Source organism: Bufo bufo, chromosome 9 (genome assembly GCF_905171765.1).
Source record: "Bufo bufo chromosome 9, aBufBuf1.1, whole genome shotgun sequence".
In the NCBI taxonomy this organism is placed as follows: domain Eukaryota; kingdom Metazoa; phylum Chordata; class Amphibia; order Anura; family Bufonidae; genus Bufo; species Bufo bufo.
In genome coordinates, this window is record NC_053397.1 from 155,477,415 (window position 1) to 155,501,530 (window position 24,116).

Sequence of the window (24,116 nt, forward strand, 5' to 3'; positions counted from 1 at the left end):
AGAATGGGCAAAACAAAAATTGGAACAGGACCCTCAGTTTACGCAGAAGATTTTGTTCAGTGATGAGGCAAACTTTTATGTGAATGGTGAACTTAACAAACAAAACCACCGCTATTGGTCTGACACTAACCCACATTGGATAGATCCCTCCAAGACTGTTGGAACCAAAAAAATTGATGGTATGGTGTGGTATATGGGGTACAAAGATAGTGGGGCCATTCTTCATCAATGGAAACCTCAAGGCCACTGGATATGCGGAATTGCTACATGATGATGTGTTTCCCTCTTTATGCACTGAAGCTGGCACGTTCCCTGAGTTTTTCCAGCAAGATGGTGCACCACCACATTATGGGTGTCAGGTCCAAGCATTCCTAGATGAACAGTTTCCTGGAAAGTGGATTGGTTGTCGTGGGCCAGTTGAATGGCCCCCCAAGGTCTCCCGATCTGACCTCCTTAGAATTTTATCTTTGGGGTCATCTGAAGGAAATGGTCTATGCTGTGAAGATACGAGATGTGCAGCACCTGAAACTACGGATACTGGAAGCCTGTGCTAGCATTTCTCCTGCGGTGTTGCTATCAGTGTGTGAAGAGTGGGAGAAGAGGGTTGCATTGACAATCCAACACAATGGGCAGCACATTGAACACATTTTATAAGTGGTCAGAAACTTGTAAATAACTCATGAAAGAATAAGGTTACGTTAAAACCAAGCACACCATTGTTTTTCTTGTGAAATTCCCAATAAGTTTGTGTCACATAACCCTCTTCCTATTGAAAAAACAAAAGTTGGATTTAAAATGGCCGCCATGGTCACCACCCATCTTGAAAAGTTCTCCCCCCTCACATATACTAATGTGCCACAAACAGGAAGTTAATATAAGATGGTAACCAATCTGTACAGAAAACCCACCGCGACCAATAACCTGTTAAGATGGGACAGTGGCCACCCGACACCTCTGAAAAGAGGTATACCGAAAGGACAGTACTTAAAGGGGTTCTGCACTTTGTTTAAACTGATGATCTATCCTCCGGATAGATCATCAGCATCTGATCGGCGGGAGTCTGACACCCAGTACCCCTGCTGATTAGCTGTTTGAGAAGGCACCGTTGCTCCAGCAGCGCAGCGGCCTTCTCACAGTTTACCGCTGGCCCAGTGACATCACGACTAGTACAACTGGCCTGGGCAGGGCTAAGCTCCATTCAAGTGAACAGAGCTTAGCCCCGCCCAGGCCAGTGATACTAGTCGTGACATCACTGGGCCTGTGGTAAACAGTGAGAAGGCCGCAGCGCTGCTGCCTTCTCAAACAGCTGATAGTCGGGGGTCCCGGGTGTCAGACCCCTGCCGATCAGATGTTGATGATCTATCCAGAGGATAGATCAGTTTAAACAAAGTGCAGAACCCCTTTAAGGACTTGAAGAAACTGTTAATAAAAAAATAAAAAAAAAGCGTAGCAACCGTGAGCAATTGCTATGCCCCCAGGTTAGACCAAGGGAAGACAAGACTTGTCGAATTATTGCCACTTTTGATAGATCCCAGCGTGAGATCCGAGAAATACTGTCAGCATATTAGAGTATTTTAAAGTCTGAGCAAGACGTTGGGGCCCTCTTAACTAGTCATCCATCCATTACCTATTGCCACAACAAAGACAGTCTTGTCCAGAGCTTTTATCAGGCTCCGAAACCAGCAAGGTCATGGTTGAGGAATGACCTGGTTGGCACATGATCTTTTTGCAAATACATCTTAACCCTTTCATGACCAAAGGTCATTGATGCCCCAGTGTCCAGGTCAAAATTTACAAATCTGACATGCGTCACTTTAAGTGGTAATAGCTTTGGAACACTTTTACTTATCCACGCCATTCTGAGATTGTTTTCTTGTGACACATTGTACTTCAGGACAGTCATAAATTTGAGTCAATATATATCACCTTTATTTATGAAAAAATCCCAAATTTACCAAAAATAAATAAAAATTAGCAATTTTCTAAATTTCAATTTCTCTGCTTCTAAAACAGAAAGTGATACCTCATAAAATATTTATTACATAACATTCCTCATATGTCTACTTTATGTTGGCATCATTTTGGAAATGTTATTTTATTTTTTTAGGACGTTAGAAGGCTTAAAAGTTTAGAAGCAATTCTTAAAATTGTTAAGAAAATTTCCAAAACCCACTTTTTAAGGACTAGTTCAGGTCTGAAGTCACTTTGTGGGGCCTATATAGTAGATACCCCCATAAATGACCCCATTGTAGAAACTAGACCCCTCAAGTTACTTAAAACCAATTTTACAAACGTTATTAACCCTTTAGGTGTTCCACAAGAATTAAAGGAAAGTGGAGAGGAAATTTCTAAATTTCACTTTTTTAGCAGATTTTCTATTTTATTACATTTTTTTCTTTAACACATTAAGGGTTAACAGCCAAACAAAACTCAATATTTATTACTCTGATTCTGGGGTTTACGGAAACACCCCACATGTGGTCGTAAACTGATGTAAGGGCGCACGGCAGGGCACAGAAGGAAAGGAGCACCGCGTTTTTGGAAGGCAGATCTTGCTGGATTGGTTTTCTGAACGCCATATGTTTTTTATTTTTCTACTGATCGTCTTGTGCAGGGGCTCATTTTTTGCAGAAAGGAGTTGAGGTTTTTATTGGTACCATTTTTGGGTACATAGGATTTTTTGATCATTCATTATTACACTTTATGGGACAAGGTGGCCAAAAAATTGGCTGTTTTGGAACAGTTTTTTTTTTTTACAGCGTTCATCTGAGGGGTTAGGTCATGTGACAGTTTTATAGAGCAGATCGTTACGGACGTGGCAATACCCAATATGTATACTTTTTCTTATTTAAGTTTTACACAATAATAGCATTTCTGAAACCAAAAAAAATGATGTTTTAGTGTCTCCATAGTCTGAGAGCCATAGCTTTTTTATTTTTTGTGCGATTGTCTTAAATATGGGCTTTTTTTGCGGGATGAGGTAACGGTTTGATTGGTACTATTTTGGGGTATATACGCCTTTTTTGATCGCTTGGTGTTGCACTTTTTGTGATGTAAGGTGACAAAAATGGCTTATTTTTTTACACCGTTTTTTTTTTTTTATGGTGTTTATTGGACGGGGTTGATGATGTGATATATTTATAGAGATGGTCGCTACGGACGCGGTGACACCTAATATGTGTGGTTTTTGTTAGTTTTTTTTATAGGAAAAGGAAATTTATTTTTTACATTTTTATTTATTTTTACTTTTATTATTTTCAATTTTTTTTTTATCAGTTCCCTCTTGGATCTTGAAGATCCAGTGGGGCTGATGGTTGTACTATACTTTGCAATGCTTTTGCATTGCAAAGTATAATACAAATCAGATGCCTGTAGGTGGCAGCACCGGACGCCTATGCCATGGCAACCGGACGCCTTTGCAAAGCGTCCGGTTGCCATGGCAACAATCGGGCGCTGCAATCGCAGCAGCCCTGATGGTTGAGATAGGGAGACCCTCCCTCTATTAACCCCATGGATGCCGCTACTGCGGCATCTATGCGGTTACAGCAGTGTCAGCATAGAGCTGACACACGCTTCTGATGGCGGCGGCTCAGGAATGGAGCCGCCGCCATCACACACAGAAGGGGGACCGCATCGGGGGCAGCATTTTACTTATTACAGATCGGGGCAGGAGGGGGCGGACCGCATCGGGGGCAGCATTTTACTTATTACAGATCGGGGCAGGAGGGGGTGGATCGCATCGGGCGCGGGATAAGAAGAAGAAGGACAAGAAGGGGGCACAGATCGGGGCAGGAGGGGGAGGACCAAATCGGGGGCAGGATAAGAATAAGGACAAGGGGGCACAGATCGGGGCAGGAGGGGGCGGACCGCATCGGGGGCAGGGTAAGAAGGACAAGAACAAGAAGGGGGCACAGATCGGGGGCTTCAGGACACATTACCGATTTCAGGCTGTGATCTGCAGAGCGCAGATCAGAGCCTGAAACCGGCATTTTAACACTGCCGCGATCCGATTGGTTAGTCTGCACAGACTAACCAATCGGATCGATTGCCGGCAAGGGGCCACTCTGATTGGCCCCTTGCTGGCATTACTAGACTGTATGCTGTCCGTGACAGCAGCAGGGTAGGGGCAGAAGCTTTAATCCAAGCGCTTTGCAGCGCTTGGATTAAAGAGCTGGCTTGATGTCTATACACGTGATAGCTGCACGGGGCATGTGCAGCTATCACGTATATATACAGATTGCGGTCGTGAAGAGGTTAAGGAGCAAACTTCAGAAAAAAGACCACTGGGGCCTCATATGTGATAAGATCGTTTATGAACTGTAAGACGATAGGTGTGATCTATCTCCCAATATGCGATTGTGGTAAACAGTATATCGGGAAGACGAAGCGTGGATTGCGAAAAAGAATTGGTGAAAATCTATCAGATATCAGGAATGAAGCAGAGACACCAATAGCACGGCACATAAGTGAATGCCATACTGGCTGAGAAGACACAGTTAGGTTTCAGGGTGTCAAACGATCTATACGGGGCAGAGATATAGATGAAATTTTGCCAAGTAAAGACGTACAGTGGATTTTCAGGATGCAGACGGTCAAACCAATGGGCCTAAATTATGCCATCTTAAAATGCATGTTTTATCTAGGCTCCATATATTCACTGTGTACAGCATGATAGCTCCCACTGCTAGGCTGTGTTTGATCACATCAATGCATGGTACACAACCGGTTGTCATATTTACTATGACATACCTGGATGTTGTCCCTGGCTTATACTGTTATGCACGGACTGATGGTCTTTGCCAATCAGTTAAGGTGGTGCAATTAAATCATGATACAATTGCAGTTATATGCAACATTGTTTCCCACCACGTCTGGTAATGGCTGATATGCCACGCCGATTAACATTTTAATATTAGAACTATGTATCAGGTGTGATGTTTGACACATTGGGAAGTATCCCGATACATGCTAAGTGCTACGGATGATCTATTTGACATTCTTCCGACTTTGCTATGGGGCTGATACCTTAATATCCTGGTAGCTAAAGGCCAAGTGTCCCATCATGTTTAATATGACTAACTGGCCCCGCTTTGGTCACTGCCACGATGGGCAGTGACCGAACCTGCTGGGGGCGGAGCTTGAGCTATATAATGCCGGAGTGTGTTCGGACATCATAGCGCTGGGATGCTGTTGCACTGTGCACCACCATGTGCAGCATGTATATTTGCTATTTACTTCTATTACTAAGGGCTCTTTCACACTTGCGTTCTTTTCTTCCGGCATAGAATTCCGTCGTCGGGGCTCTATGCCGGAAGAATCCTGATCAGGATTATCCCCATGCATTCTGAATGGAGTGAAATCCGTTCAGGATGCATCAGGATGTCTTCAGTTCCGGTACGGAACGTTTTTTGGCCGGAGAAAATACCGCAGCATGCTGCGCTTTTTGCTCCGGCCAAAAATCCTGAAGACTTGCCGCAAGGCCGGATCCGGAATTAATGCCCATTAAAAGGCATTGATCCGGATCCGGCCGTAAGCTAAACGTCGTTTCGGCGCATTGCCGGAGCCGACATTTAGCTTTTTCTGAATGGTTACCATGGCTGCCGGGACGCTAAAGTCCTGGCAGCCATGGTAAAGTGTAGCGGGGAGCAGCATACTTACCGTCCGTGCGGCTCCCGGGGCGCTCCAGAGTGGCGTCAGGGCGCCCCAAGCGCATGGATCACATGATCGCATTGGACACGTCATCCATGCGCATGGGGCGCTCTGACGTCATTTTGGAGCGCCCCGGGAGCCGCACGGACTGTAAGTATACCGCTCCCCCGCTCCTACTATGGCAACAAGGACTTTAATAGCGTCCTGGCTGCCATAGTAACACTGAAAGCATTTTGAAGACGGTTCCGTCTTCAAATGCTTTCAGTACACTTGCGTTTTTCCGGATCCGGAGTGTAATTCCGGCAAGTGGAGTACATGCCGGATCCGGACAACGCAAGTGTGAAAGAGCCCTTAGCTGCTCCTGATGAAATGCGAGTTCAGCACTGCATGGAAACGCATAGAGTAGGTTATTGTTAAGTGGGAATAGCATGTTTAATTGGTATAAGGCTACTTTCACACTGGCGTTTTGAATTCAGTTTGTGAGATCCGTTTTAGGGATCTCAAACCGTTCAAAAACAGATCAGTCCAGCCCCAATGCATTCTGAATGGATAAGGATCCGTTCAGAATGCATCAGTTTGGCTCCGTTCAGCCTCCATTCCGCTCTGGATGCAGACACCAAAATACTGCTTGCAGCGTTTTGGTGTCCGCCTGGCGATGGAGCCAAACGGATCCGTCCTAATTTACAATGTAAGTTAATGGGGACAGATCAGTCCCCGATTGACTTTCAAAGTAAGTCAGGACGGATCAGTTTTGACTTAGACTTTTTTAAAAAAAAAAGAATAATGCAAACAGATCCGAGATCTGAACAGATACAAACATTTGCATTATAGGTGCGGATCAGTCTGTGCAGATACCAGACAGATCTGCACCCAACGCAGGTGTGAAAGAAGCCTAAAGGGTAGAAACTACACGCTACCCTTGTGAGCGACCATATAAAATGAGGCCGCTACACAGAGCCCATTGCTGTATTTCTTCTTTGGGGAGAGTCCCTGATGATATCTTTCAGCACAACAGCATACAGCTGAGACTTTCAAGAATGGTAGCACTATAATTGATAGGCACTGTTTGAAATATCTCAGTTGTAAAGGCTTAGGCCACTTGCAGACAAGCATGAGCAGATTATGTCCGGATGCGTTTAGTGAAAAATGCGTAATTTCGGAAAAAAGTTTATTGCACGCATGATGAGATGTTTGTAAACATTCAGTTTAGCAAACATCAGTGAAAAGCGCATCGCATCCGCACTTGCTTGCGGATGAGATTTTCACGCAGCCCCATTAACTTCTATGGGGCAAGCGCTGTGTGAAAAAAAAAAATAGAACGTTTGTTTTCACGCAGCACTTGTGCATTGCGTGAAAATCGCAGCATGTTCATGTACACAGCCCCATTGAAATGAATACTCTCTCGTGTGAAAGGGGCATTAGGGTGAGGGGTGTATATTTAGTGCTTTGATCTCCTCTACATCATTGAGAGACGATAGGTGGAGGCAAACATCCATATGGTCTCCATCCTCTAAATCTGACCCCCCATGAGGTCATACCTGTTAGTCTGATTAGGTAATATAAGTGAGCTCCTTGCTCCTCTGTTTTAACAAATATATGTATGTAATAAAGATTATTTTTAACGTTCCATTCAGCTAAAGATTGTGATTTGTGATATTAGGGACGTATATGATAAGAAATATATTGAGCAGATTCAGTGACTTACTTATGCATGAGCAGTTAAAATGACTGCATACTTTGCATTTAAGTACAGACTATTTGGCCTGAATGACCTTCAAATTTTAGAAATAGAAGCATAGTACCCATTGCCTGGTATCGCGGGCTGATTGTGGTTGGATGATGCAGCACCAAGATCTCTGCTTCAAACTCCCAGGATGCCTGAGGATTCAGGCGTGGGGAAACCATCACCATGCCCTTCCTGATAGATGAACGTTTGATCTGAAGATGGAACACATTATAAAAGGTTTGGAGTAAAAAAATTATACTGTCCACCAATTAACATATTTGCTGCTCTGGACTGTTTGCCTTCCAAGGTGTTTTTCTTCTTAACAGACATTTACCTTCTTCAAAGCAAAAGATGCTGTCTGGCCACCTCGCACTTCTTTGACAGGCATACGCTTGCGATGTATTGACTTTACTGCAATTGATGTAAAGTTGCCCAGAGGGTCTGGTCCTAGTAGCAGCAGATCGTTGAGCTTAATCAGACCCCTTAAGGTAGTTCCAGAAACCACTGTGCCCACACCCTAAAGAGAAAATGTCATTAAAAACTATCCACCAAAAAGTCCTGGGAGAACCCTGCCTTAGTGTTCTTGTTCTACAATATGAAAAAAAAATAATAATCATAATTATGCAATTTCCCAGCCTTACCGGTACTGAGTAAGTATCGTCAATCTGAAACTCTGCAGGTTCCTCCTCCCTGGAGCTAGTACGGGGCGACAGCAGATTAAGGAACATCTTAAGGAGATCCAGATTCTCCCCTGTTACATTTGAGATCTGAAAGATCGGACACATCCTGTGAAGAAAGTCAGAGCACTGATCAGCTACTAGTAGACAAAAATAAATTAAATAAATCTTTAGGTTCCTACTTTTTTTAAACACTTGAATCTTTCATTTAATCATCATCAGATCCTTGAGCTCAGTTCACATTAGTATCAGGGATTTCATTATTAGCCGAGACATGGCAACTGAAGGGATTTTTTTAAAATGTATTTATTTTTTAAATATCACCGCAAACTACTGCATCCTTGCTATCAACTCAATAGAATGGCTACTAGAGCTCAATGGTGTTCACATGTTCATCATCACACACGGCCGTTCTAATTTTAACATAACCAGAAATTCCATTTATATTGGAGACTTGTACCTTTCTGAGCTGAAGTTGGAAGCAGTGACAATAACATCGTCTTTGTTTTGAACCAAGACTGGGATCTTTCTGCAACCTGGAGACTTAAGTAGCCTCTGCAGCAGCTTCAGGGTTTCTAAAAAGTTAAACAACCCAAAGTTTTTATAAAGCAACTGAAATCTGCTGTGTCTGAATAAGGCCTTACAGGACAGAATTGCTAGTTTGAAAAAAAAATGTTCATACGAATAAACAGTCTTACGTAGATTTGCTATGTAATGCAATGTCGGCTAAGCACCTGTAAATTCACGTATGATAAGGAAAAGGTTACTACTTCTCACCTTGCAATATGTTTGCTGGACACATGTCAATCTTTGTTACCACCACAAAAACTGGGACGTTCAAAGCCAGCGCCAAACCCAGGTGCTCTTTTGTCATGCCAACGATACCAGCATTACTGCCCACCTATGGAAGGAACAACATATTGCTAATTTACAGGCAATTATAAAAGGCAATGTCTTACTAGAGGAGTTCTACTCATGAAATCAATGGCAAATTGAAGTTAAAGGTGTTCTCCGGGCTAGTCATAAAATCCTGCATGTGCAGATGGACAGGAAGACTCCCGATCACAAGCAGTTGGAATCGAGTGGAAGAACCTGCAGCCAGTCTAAGCAAAGCAGAGACGGCACCGAGACTGACAAACCTATCTCGGGTCATAAAATGCCAGGAACTTATGAAAAGACTGGATAACCCTTTTATTATGTCAAATCAGGCAGGTTACAAAAAGGTTTAATTATGGGTGATAGGACAAGAAGGACGTCCAAACATAAGGCATCTGCTTATGCTCTCAAGTTTCTGTTTTTTTACTCTCAATAGAGGCGACTGCCCAAAGACTATCCATGTAAAAACTAAGATAGATTAGATACAGTCAGGTCCATAAATACTGGGACATCGACACAATTCTAACATTTTTGGCTCTATACACCACCACAATGGATTTGGAATGAAAAAACAAACAAGATGCGCTTTAACTGCAGGCTGTCAGCTATAATTTGAAGGTATTTACATCCAAATCAGGTGAACGGTGCAGGAATTACAACAGTTTGTATATGTGCCTCCCACTTGTTAAGGAACCAAAAGTAATGGGACAGAATAATAATCAGAACTCAAACTTTCACTTTAATACTTGGTTGCAAATCCTTTGCAGTCAATTACAGCCTGAAGTCTGGAACGCATAGACATCACCAGACGCTAGGTTTCATCCCTGGTGATGCTCTGCCAGGCCTCTACTGCAACTGTCTTCAGTTCCTGCTTGTTCTTGGGGCATTTTCCCTTCAGTTTTGTCTTCAGCAAGTGAAATTCATGCTCAAATCGGATTCAGGTCAGGTGATTGACTTGGCCATTGCAGAACATTCCACTTCTTTCCCTTAAACGCTTTGGTTGCTTTTGCAGTATGCTTTGGGTCATTGTCCATCTGCACTGTGAAGCGCCGTCCAATGAGTTCGGAAGCATTTGGCTGAATAGGAACAGATAATATTGGCCGAAACACTTCAGAATTCATCCTGCTGCTTTTGTCAGCAGTCACATCATCAATACATACAAAAGAACCAGTTCCATTGGCAGCCATAAATGCCCACGCCATGACACTACCACCACCATGCTTGACTGATGAGGTGGTATGCTTAGGATCATGAGCAGTTCCTTTCCTTCTCCATACTCTTCCCATCACTCTGGTACAAGTTGGTCTTGGTCTCATCTGTCCATAGGATGTTGTTCCAGAACTGTGAAGGCTTTTTTAGATGTCGTTTGGCAAACTCTAATCTGGCCTTCCTGTTTTTGAGGCTCACCAATTGTTTACATCTTGTGGTGAACCCTCTGTATTCACTCTGGTGAAGTCTTCTCTTGATTGTTGACTGACACACATACACCTACCTCTTGGAGAGCATTCTTGATCTGGCCAACTGTTGTGAAGGGCGTTTTATTCACCAGGGAAAGAATTCTTCGGTCATCCACCACAGTTGTTTTCCGTGGTCTTTTGGTGTTGCTGAGCTCACCGGTGCGTTCCTTCTTTTTAAGAATGTTCCAAACAGTTGATTTGGTCACACCTGTGGGTTTGTTGTGTTTTTTCAGCCTAATGATGGCTTGCTTCACTGATAGTGACAGCTCTTTGGGTCTCATCTTGAGTTGACAGCAACAGATTCCAAATGCAAATAGCACACCTGAAATGAACTCTGGACCTTTTATCTGCTCATTGTAATTGGGAAAATGAGGGAACAACACACACCTGGCCATGGAACAGCTGAGAAGCCAATTGTCCCATTACTTTTGGTCCCTTAACAAGTGGGAGGCACATATGCAAACGGTTGTAATTCCTACACCCGCTCACCTGATTTGGATGTAAATACCTTCAAATTAAAGTATACTGGTATACAGCGGCTCACCCACCTTCTCCCCACGGACCCAGTGCTCACTCCACGGATTCACCCAAAGCCGATTAGGAAAGTGCAAAATAAAACAATTGGAGGGCACTCAATTACCTGACAACATCCGACAGGGTATCAATAGACCTATTTATTACACATAAAATAAATCGCTGGAATGTTCGCATCAAATAATCGCATGAACAATTCACCTAAAACACTATAAAAATTGTGTACACATATAATCGCATAGGGGTATGTTCGTATAATGTAAAGAATCCGATTTAAACTGCAATATAAGTATTGGGCTGCATTGATTTAATATATCCGTTATACTTGGCTATTGAACACGCTTTCTATATATGCCATGGTTTGTGATCATAGGCGGCAATAAGATCGCACAAAGAGACCGCATACTTATATTGCAGTTTAAATCGGATTCTTTACATTAGGATCGAATACATTATCCAAACATACCCCTATGCGATTATATGTGTACACAATTTTTATAGTGTTTTATGTGAATTGTTCATGCGATTATTTGATGCGAACATTCCAGCGATTATTTTATGTGTAATAAATAGGTCTATTGATACCCTGTCGGATGTTGTCAGGTAATTGAGTGCCCTCCAACAATTGTTTTATTTTGCACCTTCAAATTAAAGCTGACAGTCTGCAGTTAAAGCACATCTTGTTAGTTTCATTTCAAATCCATTGTGGTGGTGTATAGAGCCCAAAATGTTACAATTGTCCCAAAGATGTCCCAATATTTATGGACCTGACTGTAGATAGATAGAATTAGATAGATAAATGCACACTAACAGCACACACCCAATAACCCATTACTTTCTCACCATGAGCATACAGAAGTCTGGTAGATGACCAGTCATTCCAAACACAGTTGTCTTCAAGTATTTTTCATGACCAGCTAGATCAATGAAAGTAATTATCTTTGAAGATTTCTCGCATATCTTGGTCCACTCCAAACTTCCACCATGACTGTCTGGCTTATTGACAACAAGACCATGGCTATCAAACCCCAAGATGTCATTGCCTACACTACTAGTGCGACCTGACTCGATCTCATGCTTGTGCCGAAAAAGTTTCTGCCTGGCAAAGCCACGACCATTATCAAGTTCTCCATGAGTCAAAACTCCCAAGAGTGTGCTTTTTCCAGCATCCACATTCCCTACTACAGCAACCCTATAAGAGAACACAAAGAAAATAAAAACATCATACTAGTAAATGAAGTTAAAATGAAAACACTGACCATTAGATATTACATTGAACTGACATCTTTGGTCCAAAGTTAAAGGGCTAATCCTATCACTATATTATACCACAACATTACTGGGGGGGGAGGGGGGAAGCTAGGAAGAGTCAAACTTTTAAACGGGTTCTGTAGCTTTTGTTAACTGATGATCTATACTTCTGATCAATCTGATCGGCGGGGCTCTCGCGTTTCGGCTATTTCAGAACAGAAGGCAGTGGTGCTGGCAGTAGCGCTGCGGCCTTCTTGCCATTTCCTGCAGGCCCAGTGATTTCATGACTAGTATCAGTGGCCTGGGAGGAGGATAGGTTATCAGGGGGGGGGGGGGAAACAACACACACACAGAATACCCCTTTAAAGGGCTTCTGTCACCCCACTAAACTTTTTTTTTGTGTACTTATAATCCCTATTCTGCCATACATTATGTTATTAATAATTTTCGTTCAGTAGATTTAGCAAAAAACTTACTTTTATGATATGCTAATTACCTTTCTACCAGCAAGTAGGGAGTCTACTTGCTGGTAGCAGCCGCAGAAAACCGCCCCCTCCTTCTGTTGATTGACAGGGCCAGCCGCGATCTCCTCCTCTGGCCAGCCCTGTCAGCATTTCAAAAATCGCGCGCCTGTGTTGATTCGGCGCAGGCGCTCTGAGATAAGGAGGCTCGCCTCCTCAGCACTCCCTCAGTGCTCCTGCGCTGTTGACGTCTTCTCTTTTGGTGACGTCATCGGCGCAGGAGCACTGAGGGAGTGCTGAGGAGGCGAGCCTCCTTATCTCAGAGCGCCTGCGCCGAATCAACACAGGCGCGCGATTTTTTAAATGCTGACAGGGCTGGCCGGAGGAGGAGATCGCGGCTGGCCCTGTCAATCAACAAGAGGAGGGGGCGGTTTTCTGCGGCTGCTACCAGCAAGTAGACGCCCTACTTGCTGGTAGAAAGCTAATTAGCATATCATAAAAGTAAGTTTTCTGCTAAATCTACTGAACGAAAATTAATTAATAACAATGTATGGCAATATATATAATAATAATAATAATAAAATAATAATATAATAATAAAATAATAATTTTAGTGGGGTGACAGAAGCCCTTTAAGGCCAGTTTTAGAGCTTCAATCTATGAAACATGGTCTTTGTGACAGACATTTCCCAGACTGACCAGAGCTCAGGTGACCCGAACTTTATTGTAGTGATCTATGATGCTGTGAGTTCCAGCCCAACTGCGGGTCTATTGTCCCATACTCACATCAATCAGTATGATACAGTAAGTTCAGGTCAGCCAAGCCACGGCCAGTATGGGAAATACATTCATCAGACAGACCATGCTTCATGGATCGAACATGTTGCTCTGAAACTGTGTTTAACTGAACTGAACTCAGAGTATGGATCCTTACCATGCTGCGAGTTCAGGTTAGTTAAACCCAGTTAGGCCGTGACAGTCGAGTAATACGGACATATAATGCATTCAGAACAGGGATGTGTGAATCCAACCAAAGCCAAACACGTAGGGGGACATTTATTAAGACTGTCAATTTAGATGCAGTCTTAGTCCCTCTGCGCTTCCGGTGAATGCACAGGCCTCTACATAACTTTGGCACTTCCTCCAGTAGGCCGTGCGACATACTAAAATCTACACCAGCTTTCTTGCTGACGTAGATTTAAGTAATTTTCTTCACCAAAAGCTGGCGCCCTCTTTCCTCGGCACTCAGTAAAAGTGGAGTGAGTAGCAAAGAGTTACAGATTTTGCAACAATATCTGCCAAATTTAATTTAATAATAAAATAGACAATAATAAATAATTGTTCCCTATAATTTCAGGGGGGGGGAACAAAAAAAATAAAGGGAAAGGTTAACCGCACACAAAGCTTACCTTACTTCCAAGAAGTCATTATCTCCTACACATTTGCGGACCAAATAGTCTCGAACTTTGCCTCCAGCCTCCTGGTGCTCCCGCAGCAGGATCATATCAGCACCAATTTGCTCTGCCATGCTGGTAACTGTAGCAACAGATGCCTCCATATCCGCTTCATTAAGACCATATTCTGTCCCATCTAAACCAAGGATCAAATCATTATGTGAAGGAACACGTGACATGAAACGCGGACTTAATAGCAATCAAATCAATAGCGTATGCCTGAGGTGGTCAGTTTTACCTATAATTGCTCCACAATGTGCTATGAGAACATATTGCAAGTAATGTAATCATAAGCGGCAAGTTATTATGGAAATGAAATGACAGTGCCCTAATATCTGTGCCAACCATACAGCTCTATTCAAGGCCTACAAATTACATTAAAAATATGGATGCAAGTTCGCCAAACTGATACACCTATGGGTGCAGTATGGATACTTTATAACTTTTAGGGCTCATTTAGAAGACCGTATGAATGGGTCCACATCCGTAGTTCTGTTCTACGGCCAAGCAAAAAAGATAGAGCATGCAATTGTGGACAAGAATAGGCATTTATCATAGTGCCGACCATATGTGGCCCGCAAAGTGCGGAACGCACACGGGCTGGTATCAGTGGTTTGCGGACCGCAAACTACTGAAGCTGAGAATACACAAGATGGCGGCCAGCAGGTTATGCCCCAATAACAGTTAACAGATATGCCTGTTCTGATGCTTGACACCCATGGCATGAGCTTTATAACAGTACTTCTGAACACAAAGATCCAGTTACATATAAGGAATAGGAAAATAAAATGGACTGAATATTTCAACGACATGCACTTTGGGGCTTTATCGTAGTACTTTGTGGCTTTATCACCTCCCAACACAAGCTGTCAAGACGACAAGGTCAGCAGGACCAGCCCTACACGGTCACAGAGATTAGAAGTCACAGCCTTGTAATTCTGTAAGAAACAAGGATCACAGATGTAGGGACAAGTCTGAACGTACTACAGTCCTGATCAAAAGTTTAAGACCATCATATTTAGCATGGCTGGATCTTAACAAGGTTCCAAGTAGAGCTTCAACATGCAACAAGAAGAAATTAGAGTGAGACAAAACATTTTTTGAGCATTCAATTTAATGAAAACAAATAAACTGAAACAGGCTGTTTTTCAGCTGATCAAAAGTTTAGGACCACATGCTTTAAAAGGCCAAATCTGTGCAAAGATGTGGATTCATTGTCATTTTCTGTCAGGTAGTCACACGTTGTGATGGCAAAAGGCAAAAGAAAACTCTCCCTTTTTGAACGTGGTCGGGTCTCTCACAGCGCGCCATCGCTGCCGAGGTGGGACGCAGTAAGACAGTCATTTGGAATTTCTTAAATGATCCTGAGGGTTATGGAACAAAAAAGTCAAGTGGAAGACCCAAAAAAAATGTCATCAGCACTGAGCCGGAGGATCCAATTGGCTGTCCGTCAAGACACTGGACGATCCTTGACCCAAATTAAGGCCCTTACTGGTGCGGACTGCAGCCCCATAACCATCAGACGGCATCTAAGACTGAAGGGCTTTAAAAAAAAAAAAAACGTCTTCAAAGACCTCGTCTCCTTGAACGCCACAGAACTGCTCGTTTGGACTTTGCAAGAGAGCACCAAACATGGGACATTTAAAGGTGGAAGAAAGTTTTATTCTCCGATGAGAATTTTTTTTGAACCTTGATGGTCCTGATGGTTTCCAACGTTACTGGCATGACAAGCAGATCCCACCCGAGATGTTTTCTACGCGCCACAGTGGAGGGGGCGCCATAATGGTCTGGGGTGCTTTTTCCTTCAGTGGAACAATGGAGCTTCAGAAAGTGCAGGGGCATCAAACGGCCGCTGGCTATGTCCAGATGTTGCAGAGAGCATTCCTCATGACTGAGGGCCCTCGTCTGTGTGGTAAACACTGGGTTTTTCAACAGGACAATGCTACAGTACACAATGCCCGCAGGATAAGGGACTTCTTCCAGGAGAATAACATCACTCTTTTGGCCCATCCTGCGTGTTCCCCTGATCTAAATCCAATTGAGAACCTTTGGGGGATGGATGGCAAGGGAAGTTTACAAAAATGGACAACAGTTGCAGACAGTAGATGGCCTTCGTGCGGCCGTCTTCACCACTTGGAGAAATGTTCCCACTCACCTCATGGAAACTCTTGCATCAAGCATGCCGAAACAAATTTTGGAAGTGATAAACAATAACGGCGGAGCTACTCATTACTGAGTTCATGTTTGGAAGTTGGATTTCATTTTTTTTTTTAAGGGGGGGGGGGGGGGGGGGGGGTTAGTTTTTTTTTTTTTTTTGGAGGTGTGGTCCTAAACTTTATCAGCTGAAAAACAGCCTGTTCCAGTTTATTCGTTTTCATTAAATTGAATGCTCAAAAAATGTTTTGTCTCACTCCCATTTCTTCTTGTTGCATGTTGAAGCTCCACTTAGAACCTTGTTAAGATCCAGCCATGCTAAACATTATTTCTTGCCATTTTTCAAGTGGTCTTAAACTTTTGATCAGGACTGTATTAGGAAGTTATAGGCGGAAGAACCATCAACGACTTGTAGATCAACTACAGCAAGAGGCGCAACTACAATGTATCAGGTGGTAGCAGTCATATGAAGATACAGTATGCTATATCTGTGTAGATTTCTAGCGAGATTGATCTAGGAGATCATGTGACAGACACAGCCGCAAGAAAGCGCAGAGCTCCATATATTTGCATATGATGAAGTTGCATCAGAGGGCTACAACTGGGTGACTACAACTGATGTTTACAGGGAGTAGGAGTTTCACAACTTTTCTCATTTGCTGTTATGCACTAACAAAATTTATTCCCATGCAATGAAAAAAATTCCTTTAAAAAAGGAGGGAGGAGAGGATCAGAATAGATGCAGTGGAAATTTTCTCCATTGATTTTGCTATAAAATACACTTACAGATCTGGAGAAATACTGTTTGCAATGCAAAGAGCGAAATAATTAGCAAAATTCAGCAACAAATGTAGGAGCCAAGACAGTACACTACGTGACAGGAAAATGGATATTATAAAAGTGAGAGTAGCCCTCTTCTTTAAAGGGAACCAAGGAAAGCCCCCCTTAAAGGGGTTGTCCGGGTTAAGAGCTGAACCCGGACATACCCTTCTTTTAACCCCGGCAGCCCCCCAGATGTTGGCATCAGAGCATCTGATGCTCAGATGCGCTCCCTTGCCCTGCACTAGATTGCGCAGGGCAAGGGCTCTTGTTTTCAATAACACACTGCCGGGCGGAAACTTCCGCCCGGCAGTGTGTTCGGTGACGTCACCGGCTCTGATGGGCAGGCTTTAGCGCTGCCCTAGCCTTTATACTGGCTAGGGCAGCGCTAAATCCCTCCCATCAGTTCCGGTGATGTCACCGGGGTTCCTGGCAGCCCCATGGAGAGCCCCGGTACATCACTGGATCTCCAAAAAATGCCTTTTCCCCGCGTGATTTAGCGCAGGGCAAAGGAGAGCATAGGAGCATGAACTGCTCCGATGCTCATGTTAGGGGGGCTGCCGGGGGGAAAATGGAGGGATATCCGGGTTCAGCCCTTTAATCCGGACAAGCCCTTTAACTATTGCTCTCTCTACCTACTTACCTTCCCCCACAAAGGGTCCATGCTCCATATGCTAATGCATACAGAGGACACCTAAAGCTCTGCAATTATAATGATGCGGACTTCTAAGTGCTTCAGCCCTAGGCAGGCTTAGTGCAGAGGAATACAAGGGAGCAGAGCCGCTGTTATAGTAGTTCAGGAGGGGAGGTCTTATTTTTTTTGGAGGAGAACTATGCATACATTGCTTAATCTCTACAGGAACTATGGTAATGTACCAAGGTCTATCCATCTGGATGAAGACCACACAATTAGGTAGAGATATTGATCTTTCTACTACAGTGCACCCTATTAGACACTTAAAAAGGTTGTGCCATGAATAATATTCTACAGTTTTCAAACCAACACCTGGATCTTTTTTTAAATCAGATTATTTTTATTGAACAATTTTAAAGAAATAAAGAGAACAAACAAACAAACATTCTCGCCATCCCTCCCCCCCTGGTCCCAAATGTCCTACATCGGAGGAGAAGATCTCCAAAAGTCTCTGAGAAGAAAAATCTGATCATGAAAAGCAGTAGTAACTCCAATCCACTATTAACCAGATACACAGTTCACATTGGTGTAGTACATATAGCAAATCTTCAGTTCAACTCATATGATAGCATATTACAAGGTAAGGTAATAAATCACATGTAGCACATCGACCCCTTCAGGACACAGCCTTATTTCACCTTAAGGACCAGGCCATTTTTTGCAAATCTTTAGTGCTGATAACTTTAAAACGGTTTGACTTATCCAGGCCATTCTGAGATTGTATTTTCGTCACATATTGTGCTTCATGACACTGGTAAAAATGTAAAAAATTTTATTTATTTATAAAAAAAATTATAAAAATTTACCAAAAATTGCAAATTTCCAAGTTTCAATTTCTCTACTTCTATAATACATAGTAATACCTAAAAAAAATAAATAGTTATTACTTTACATTCCCCATATGTCTACTTCATGTTTGGATCAATTTGGGAATGATATTTTATTTTTGGGGGATGTTACAAGAAGTTTAGAAGCAAATCTTGAAATTTTTCAGAAATTTTCAAACACCCACTTTTTAGGGACCAGTTCAGGTCTGAAGTCACTTTGTGAGGCTTACATAATAGAAACCACCCAAAAATGACCCCATTCTAGAAACTACACCCCTCAAGGTATTCAAAACAGATTTTACAAACTTTGTTAACCCTTTAGGTGTTGCACAATGTTTTATGGAAAATAGAGATAAAATTTAAAAAAATTCACTTTTTTGGCAGATTTTCCATTTTAAGATTTTTTTTCCAGTTACAAAGCAAGGGTTAACAGCCAAACAAAACTCAATATTTATGGCCCTGATTCTGTAGTTTACAGAAACACCCCATATGTGGTCGTAAACTGCTGTACGGGCACACGGCAGGGCGCAGAAGGAAAGGAATGCCATACGGTTTGCTGGACTGTTTTTTTTTTTTACACCATGTCCCATTTGAAGCCCCCCTGATGTACTCCTAGAGTAGAAACTCCAAAAAAAAAAAGTGACCCCATTTTAGAAACTACGGGATAGGGTGGCAGTTTTTGTTGGTACTAGTTTAGGGTACATATGATTTTTGGTTGCTCTATATTACACTTTTTGTGAGGCAAGGTAACAAGAAATAGCACCTTTTTTCTTTTGTTATTTACAACATTCATCTGACAGGTTAGATCATGTGGTATTTTTATAGAGCAGGTTGTCACGGACGCGGCGATACCCAATATGTATACTTTTTTTTATTGATGTAAGTTTTACACAATGATTTCATTTTTGAAACAAAAAAATATATATAAAAATAGAAAAATAAAAATCATGTTTTAGTGTTTCCATAGTCTAAGCCATATTTTTTTTTCAGTTTTTGGGCGATTATCTTGGGTAGGGTATGATTTTTGCGGGATGAGATTACAGTTTGATTGGTACTATTTTGGCGTAAATGCGACTTTTTTGATCACTTTTATTACCTTTTTTGGGAAGTAAGGTGGGCAAAATTTCAATTTCCTCATTATTTTTATGGCGTTCACCGTGCGGGGAAAGTAACATGACCGTTTTATAGATCAGGTCGTTACGGACGCGGCGATACCCAATATGTGTTGTGTAGTGCGACCCCCCCCCCCCGCGCATTTAGCCGAGGTGCCTGCTCAATGATTTGAGCAGGCACCTTGTTCCGATCACCTCCCTCCGGGCGGCGGCGATCGGAACACCACATGACGTATCGGTACGTCATGTGTCCTTAAGGACTCGGGAAACATGCCGTAACGGTACGTCATGTGTCCTTAAGGGGTTAAAAGCTAGAACCTTATCCCACCCATATCCATAACATCTCACCTGCTCCCTAAGAGTATCGGCACCAGATTTCCAGAGGGATAACACCCAGAAGCTCTTGCAAGATCGGGGCAGTTCAGTCACCAACTCTCAATCTACAATATTATAATGTTTCTTCCATCTGCCCCAGATCTTCTCAAACTTTGAGATTATTCCTCTTTTGGTATACAAATCTCTCCAATTGCAACAGGGTGTGAACCTTATTGACTAGTTCCCTAACCTTAGGAGGATCAGGATCCACCCAATGATACGCTATCACCTTCCTTGCCTGATATAGTATGCGAATAATCGCTAATTTATGTTCAGCAGGTAATGATAAAGTTTCAACACAGCCAAGTACACACACCCTGGCAGCGATTACAATTTGTGTCTCAAACACCTTTTGTAATACATCCATCACTCCTCTCTCCCCCCCCAATACCTCCTCAGCCTGGGGCAGTTCCACATAAGGTGTATCAGCATAGCCTTAGGTGCACCACATCTGGGACACAAGTCGTCTAAACTGTATCCCATTTTCCTTAGGAGGCCAGGTGTCCGGTAAACTCTATGTAACAATAGCAACTGTGACATTGTGTGTTTCACCTACCGCTATATCAGTAAACCCTCCAAGCACTGTGTGCCACTGGTCTTCCGTCAAGTCTGTTATATCTTTCCGCCATTTATCATACAAATCGGAGAGGCGGCTTTTTAAATTGCGTTTCCATGAGACTACTGTAGTGTAGCGATATGTCCCCGCTAGTGGATCCCCCAGAGCTCGCCAGAGGCCGGTTTAATCCCCTCTACTCCTCCTTGGGAATTGATAGCATGCCGAAGCTGTAAATATAGGTAAAATTGGGAGTGTGGAAGCTGAAACTCACGTTGTTGTTGGGCATATTCTTTCAGAGTATCCCCATCGTAGAGCTGATGCAGGTGTGTAAGTCCATATTGTCCCCAAGTCTAAACATTAGATACTTTATGCAGTTCTGCATACACGAGATTGGGCCAAGTTACGGTAAACTTAGTGTAACTTTGTATCCCTGCTACTTTCCTCGCTCTCCAAACTTTATGAATTACTCGAAGTATTGGAGTATCATTCCCTGCTTTATCCAGCGATCTATCCTCTACTAGAATTTGCGTGATTCGCCCCGCCTTATTAATGTCCTCGTCCACCCCCCAAACCCGCAGATGTTGGAGTTGGGCAGCCAAATAATAAGTCCATGGGTCTGGAGCCCCAAGTCCTCCATCTGTTTTTGGTCTGCAGAGCGTAGCCAATTTTATACGTGGAATCCCTCTTCCAGATTAAGTCCCTAAATATGGCATTAACCGTGACAAAGAATCAGGCAGGAACCCATATAGGCCCATTATGTAGCAAGTATAGGAGTTGTGGCATTGGGATCTTTTTTAGAAGGTTAACCCTTCCTATTACTGAGTGTGACAATTTGGTCCAAATCTGTACCTTCTGTCGAAATCTCTGTAACAGCGGAGTTAAATTCAGTCTTTCATAGTCCCTGACATCAATGGTGACCTGGACACCCAAATATTTAAAAGACGTGACAAGTTGCAGGCCTTCTGTTGAGCGGTAATGGTTCCCATTGTCAGCAGAGAGCAGCATCAACACAGACTTGGACCAATTAATGTTCAGCCCTGACAGGCGACTAAATCCATTAATAATGCTCATGGCTGCCGGAAGAGAGGAGCTCCATTCATCTAGGAATAGAAGCATGTCATCGGCGTAAAGAGCCACTTTTTCGATAAGCCCGTTATATCTAAAGCCCTGGACTTCCCGCTCTTCCCTTAGCGCCGCTGCCAGGGGCTCAATTGCTATTGCAAAGAGTAAGGGTGACAGGGGGCCCCCCTGCCTAGTCCCTCTATGCAAATGGGAAAATCGGGAGAGAGCTCCATTCACCCTAATCCAACTGCTGGGGAGTTATACAAGAGTTGGATCCACTGGATAAAGGTTGTCCCAAAGCCCATTCTTTTGAGCACAGCCCACAAGTATCTCCATTCCACGCTATCGAACGCTTTGGCCGCGTCAAGAGACGCGACCGCCGTATTCAATCAGTGGAACAGACCTGCCTGTATGTTTAGGAAAAGACGCCTGATATTGACCGCAGTCGACATATTAGGCATGAACCCTGCCTGATCTGAGTGTATAAGCGTCGTTATCACTGTATTGAGTCTATTCGCTAACACTTTCGCTAGCAGCTTCACATGAACTGGAAGCAGAGAGATAGGCCGATATGATTCTGCCATCAGGGGGTCTTTGCCCTGTTTGGGAATGATGACTATGATCGCCTCATTCATACTGCGTGGCAATCCATGCCGAAGTTGTGCCTCCTTAAGCACCTCCAACAACTGAGGAAGCAAGATAGGGGCGAATGCTTTGTAAACTTCGGCAGGCAGTCCATCACAAATTGTGTGATTGTTATGGGACCATCTAAAATCGTTACCTGATCAATACTCAGTTTAGGAAGCTGAAGCCCATCTAGAAAATTTGTAATCTCTGGGTTCCTACAGTGATTTTGGACTCGTAAAGGGATGAGTAAAATACATGCATAATATCTAAAACTTTGTCTTGAGCCGTACATACAACCCCCTCGACGTCGCAAAGAGCAGCAACATACGCAGAGGGCTGTTGCGCTTTGGAGAGCAATGCCAACAGTCTACCTGTCCTCTCCCCCTCATAAAATGATCGTTTTTGGAAAAAGCGTTTGTTTTTTGCTCTAAGAAGAACTTTATCATTCAGTTTACGTTGTGCTTCCTGCCATTGAGCTCTATGCACTTCCGTGGGCTGCATGACAGTTTCTGCCTCAACCGTTTGGCGTTCTAATGTTCTTACCGTCGTTCGGGACTCCTTTTGCTTTTTATTAACCTCAGCAATAAGTACTCCCCGCAAAAAAGGCTTTCATGGTATCCCAAACTATCAGTTAAGAAGCGCCTGGAAGATTAAAGGCAAAGAATTCTTTTAGCAGATCCCCAATGTTTGAGACTGTGGGCAAAACAGACAGCCAAAATGGATTAAATTTCCATAATGACCTACAGCCGGTCACAGAGGGTAGGAAATTGGCAGATACGAATATAGGAGAGTGGTCTGAAAGTTGCCTGGTTAGATAACCGATATCGCAAATACGGCAGCCCATCGCTTCATTCCCAAGAGGTAAATCTATTCTAGACAATGTTTGATACGCGCTAGAACAGCAAGAATACTGACGTATACGTGGATTACACAGCCTCCAAAAATCCATTAATGACGCTTCCTCTAGAAGTCTCCCAAACGGTGTAAGCAGCCTCTCCGATTGTGTCACGGAAGCGGACATTCTATCCCATTCAGGACATATTACATTATTGAAGTCCCCCAGTATCATTGCTGGGGTATCTGGATAGTCTGACAGAAAAGCCATCAACTTCTTAATTACAAGCGGGGAATATGGCGGTGGTATGTATATCCCACATATAATACATAGAACATTAAAATGTTTGCCATAAAGGAAGACGTAGCATCCATTCGTATCAATCCTCTTATCTATGCAGCTAAAATCCAGCTGTCTGAATCAATATACAGGGTGGGCCATTTATATGGATACACCTTAATAAAATGGGAATGGTTGGTGATATTAACTTCCTGTTTGTGGCACATTAGTATATGTGAGGGGGGAAACTTTTCAAGATGGGTGGTGACCATGGCGGCCATTTTGAATCCAACTTTTGTTTTTTCAATAGGAAGAGGGTCATGTGACACATCAAACTTATTGGGAATTTCACAAGAAAAACAATGGTGTGCTTGGTTTTAACGTAACTTTATTCTTTCATGAGTTATTTACAGGTTTCTGACCACTTACAAAATGTGTTCAATGTGCTGCCCATTGTGTTGGATTGTCAATGCAACCCTCTTCTCCCACTCTTCACACACTGATAGCAACACCGCAGGAGAAATGCTAGCACAGGCTTCCAGTATCCTTAGTTTCAGGTGCTGCACATCTCGTATCTTCACAGCATAGACTATTTCCTTCAGATGATACGAGATGTGCAGCACCTGAAACTACGGATACTGGAAGCCTGTGCTAGCATTTCTCCTGCGGTGTTGCCATCAGTGTGTGAAGA

General features: G+C 43.0%; 1 protein-coding gene across 1 annotated transcript in view; it reads right to left on the reverse strand.

The window, feature by feature from the left end:
* GTPBP1 (GTP binding protein 1) overlaps window positions 1-24,116 on the reverse strand; it is a 69,803-nt gene that overhangs the window by 8,538 nt on the left and 37,149 nt on the right. The window contains exons 3-9 of the mRNA XM_040407686.1: window positions 14,041-14,221; window positions 11,763-12,111; window positions 8,830-8,953; window positions 8,513-8,627; window positions 8,017-8,161; window positions 7,710-7,892; window positions 7,452-7,587 (exon numbers count right to left, since the gene is read on the reverse strand). Of these exons, the coding sequence (XP_040263620.1) occupies window positions 7,452-7,587; window positions 7,710-7,892; window positions 8,017-8,161; window positions 8,513-8,627; window positions 8,830-8,953; window positions 11,763-12,111; window positions 14,041-14,221 (1,233 nt within the window). The remainder of the gene's footprint in view (window positions 1-7,451; window positions 7,588-7,709; window positions 7,893-8,016; window positions 8,162-8,512; window positions 8,628-8,829; window positions 8,954-11,762; window positions 12,112-14,040; window positions 14,222-24,116) is intronic.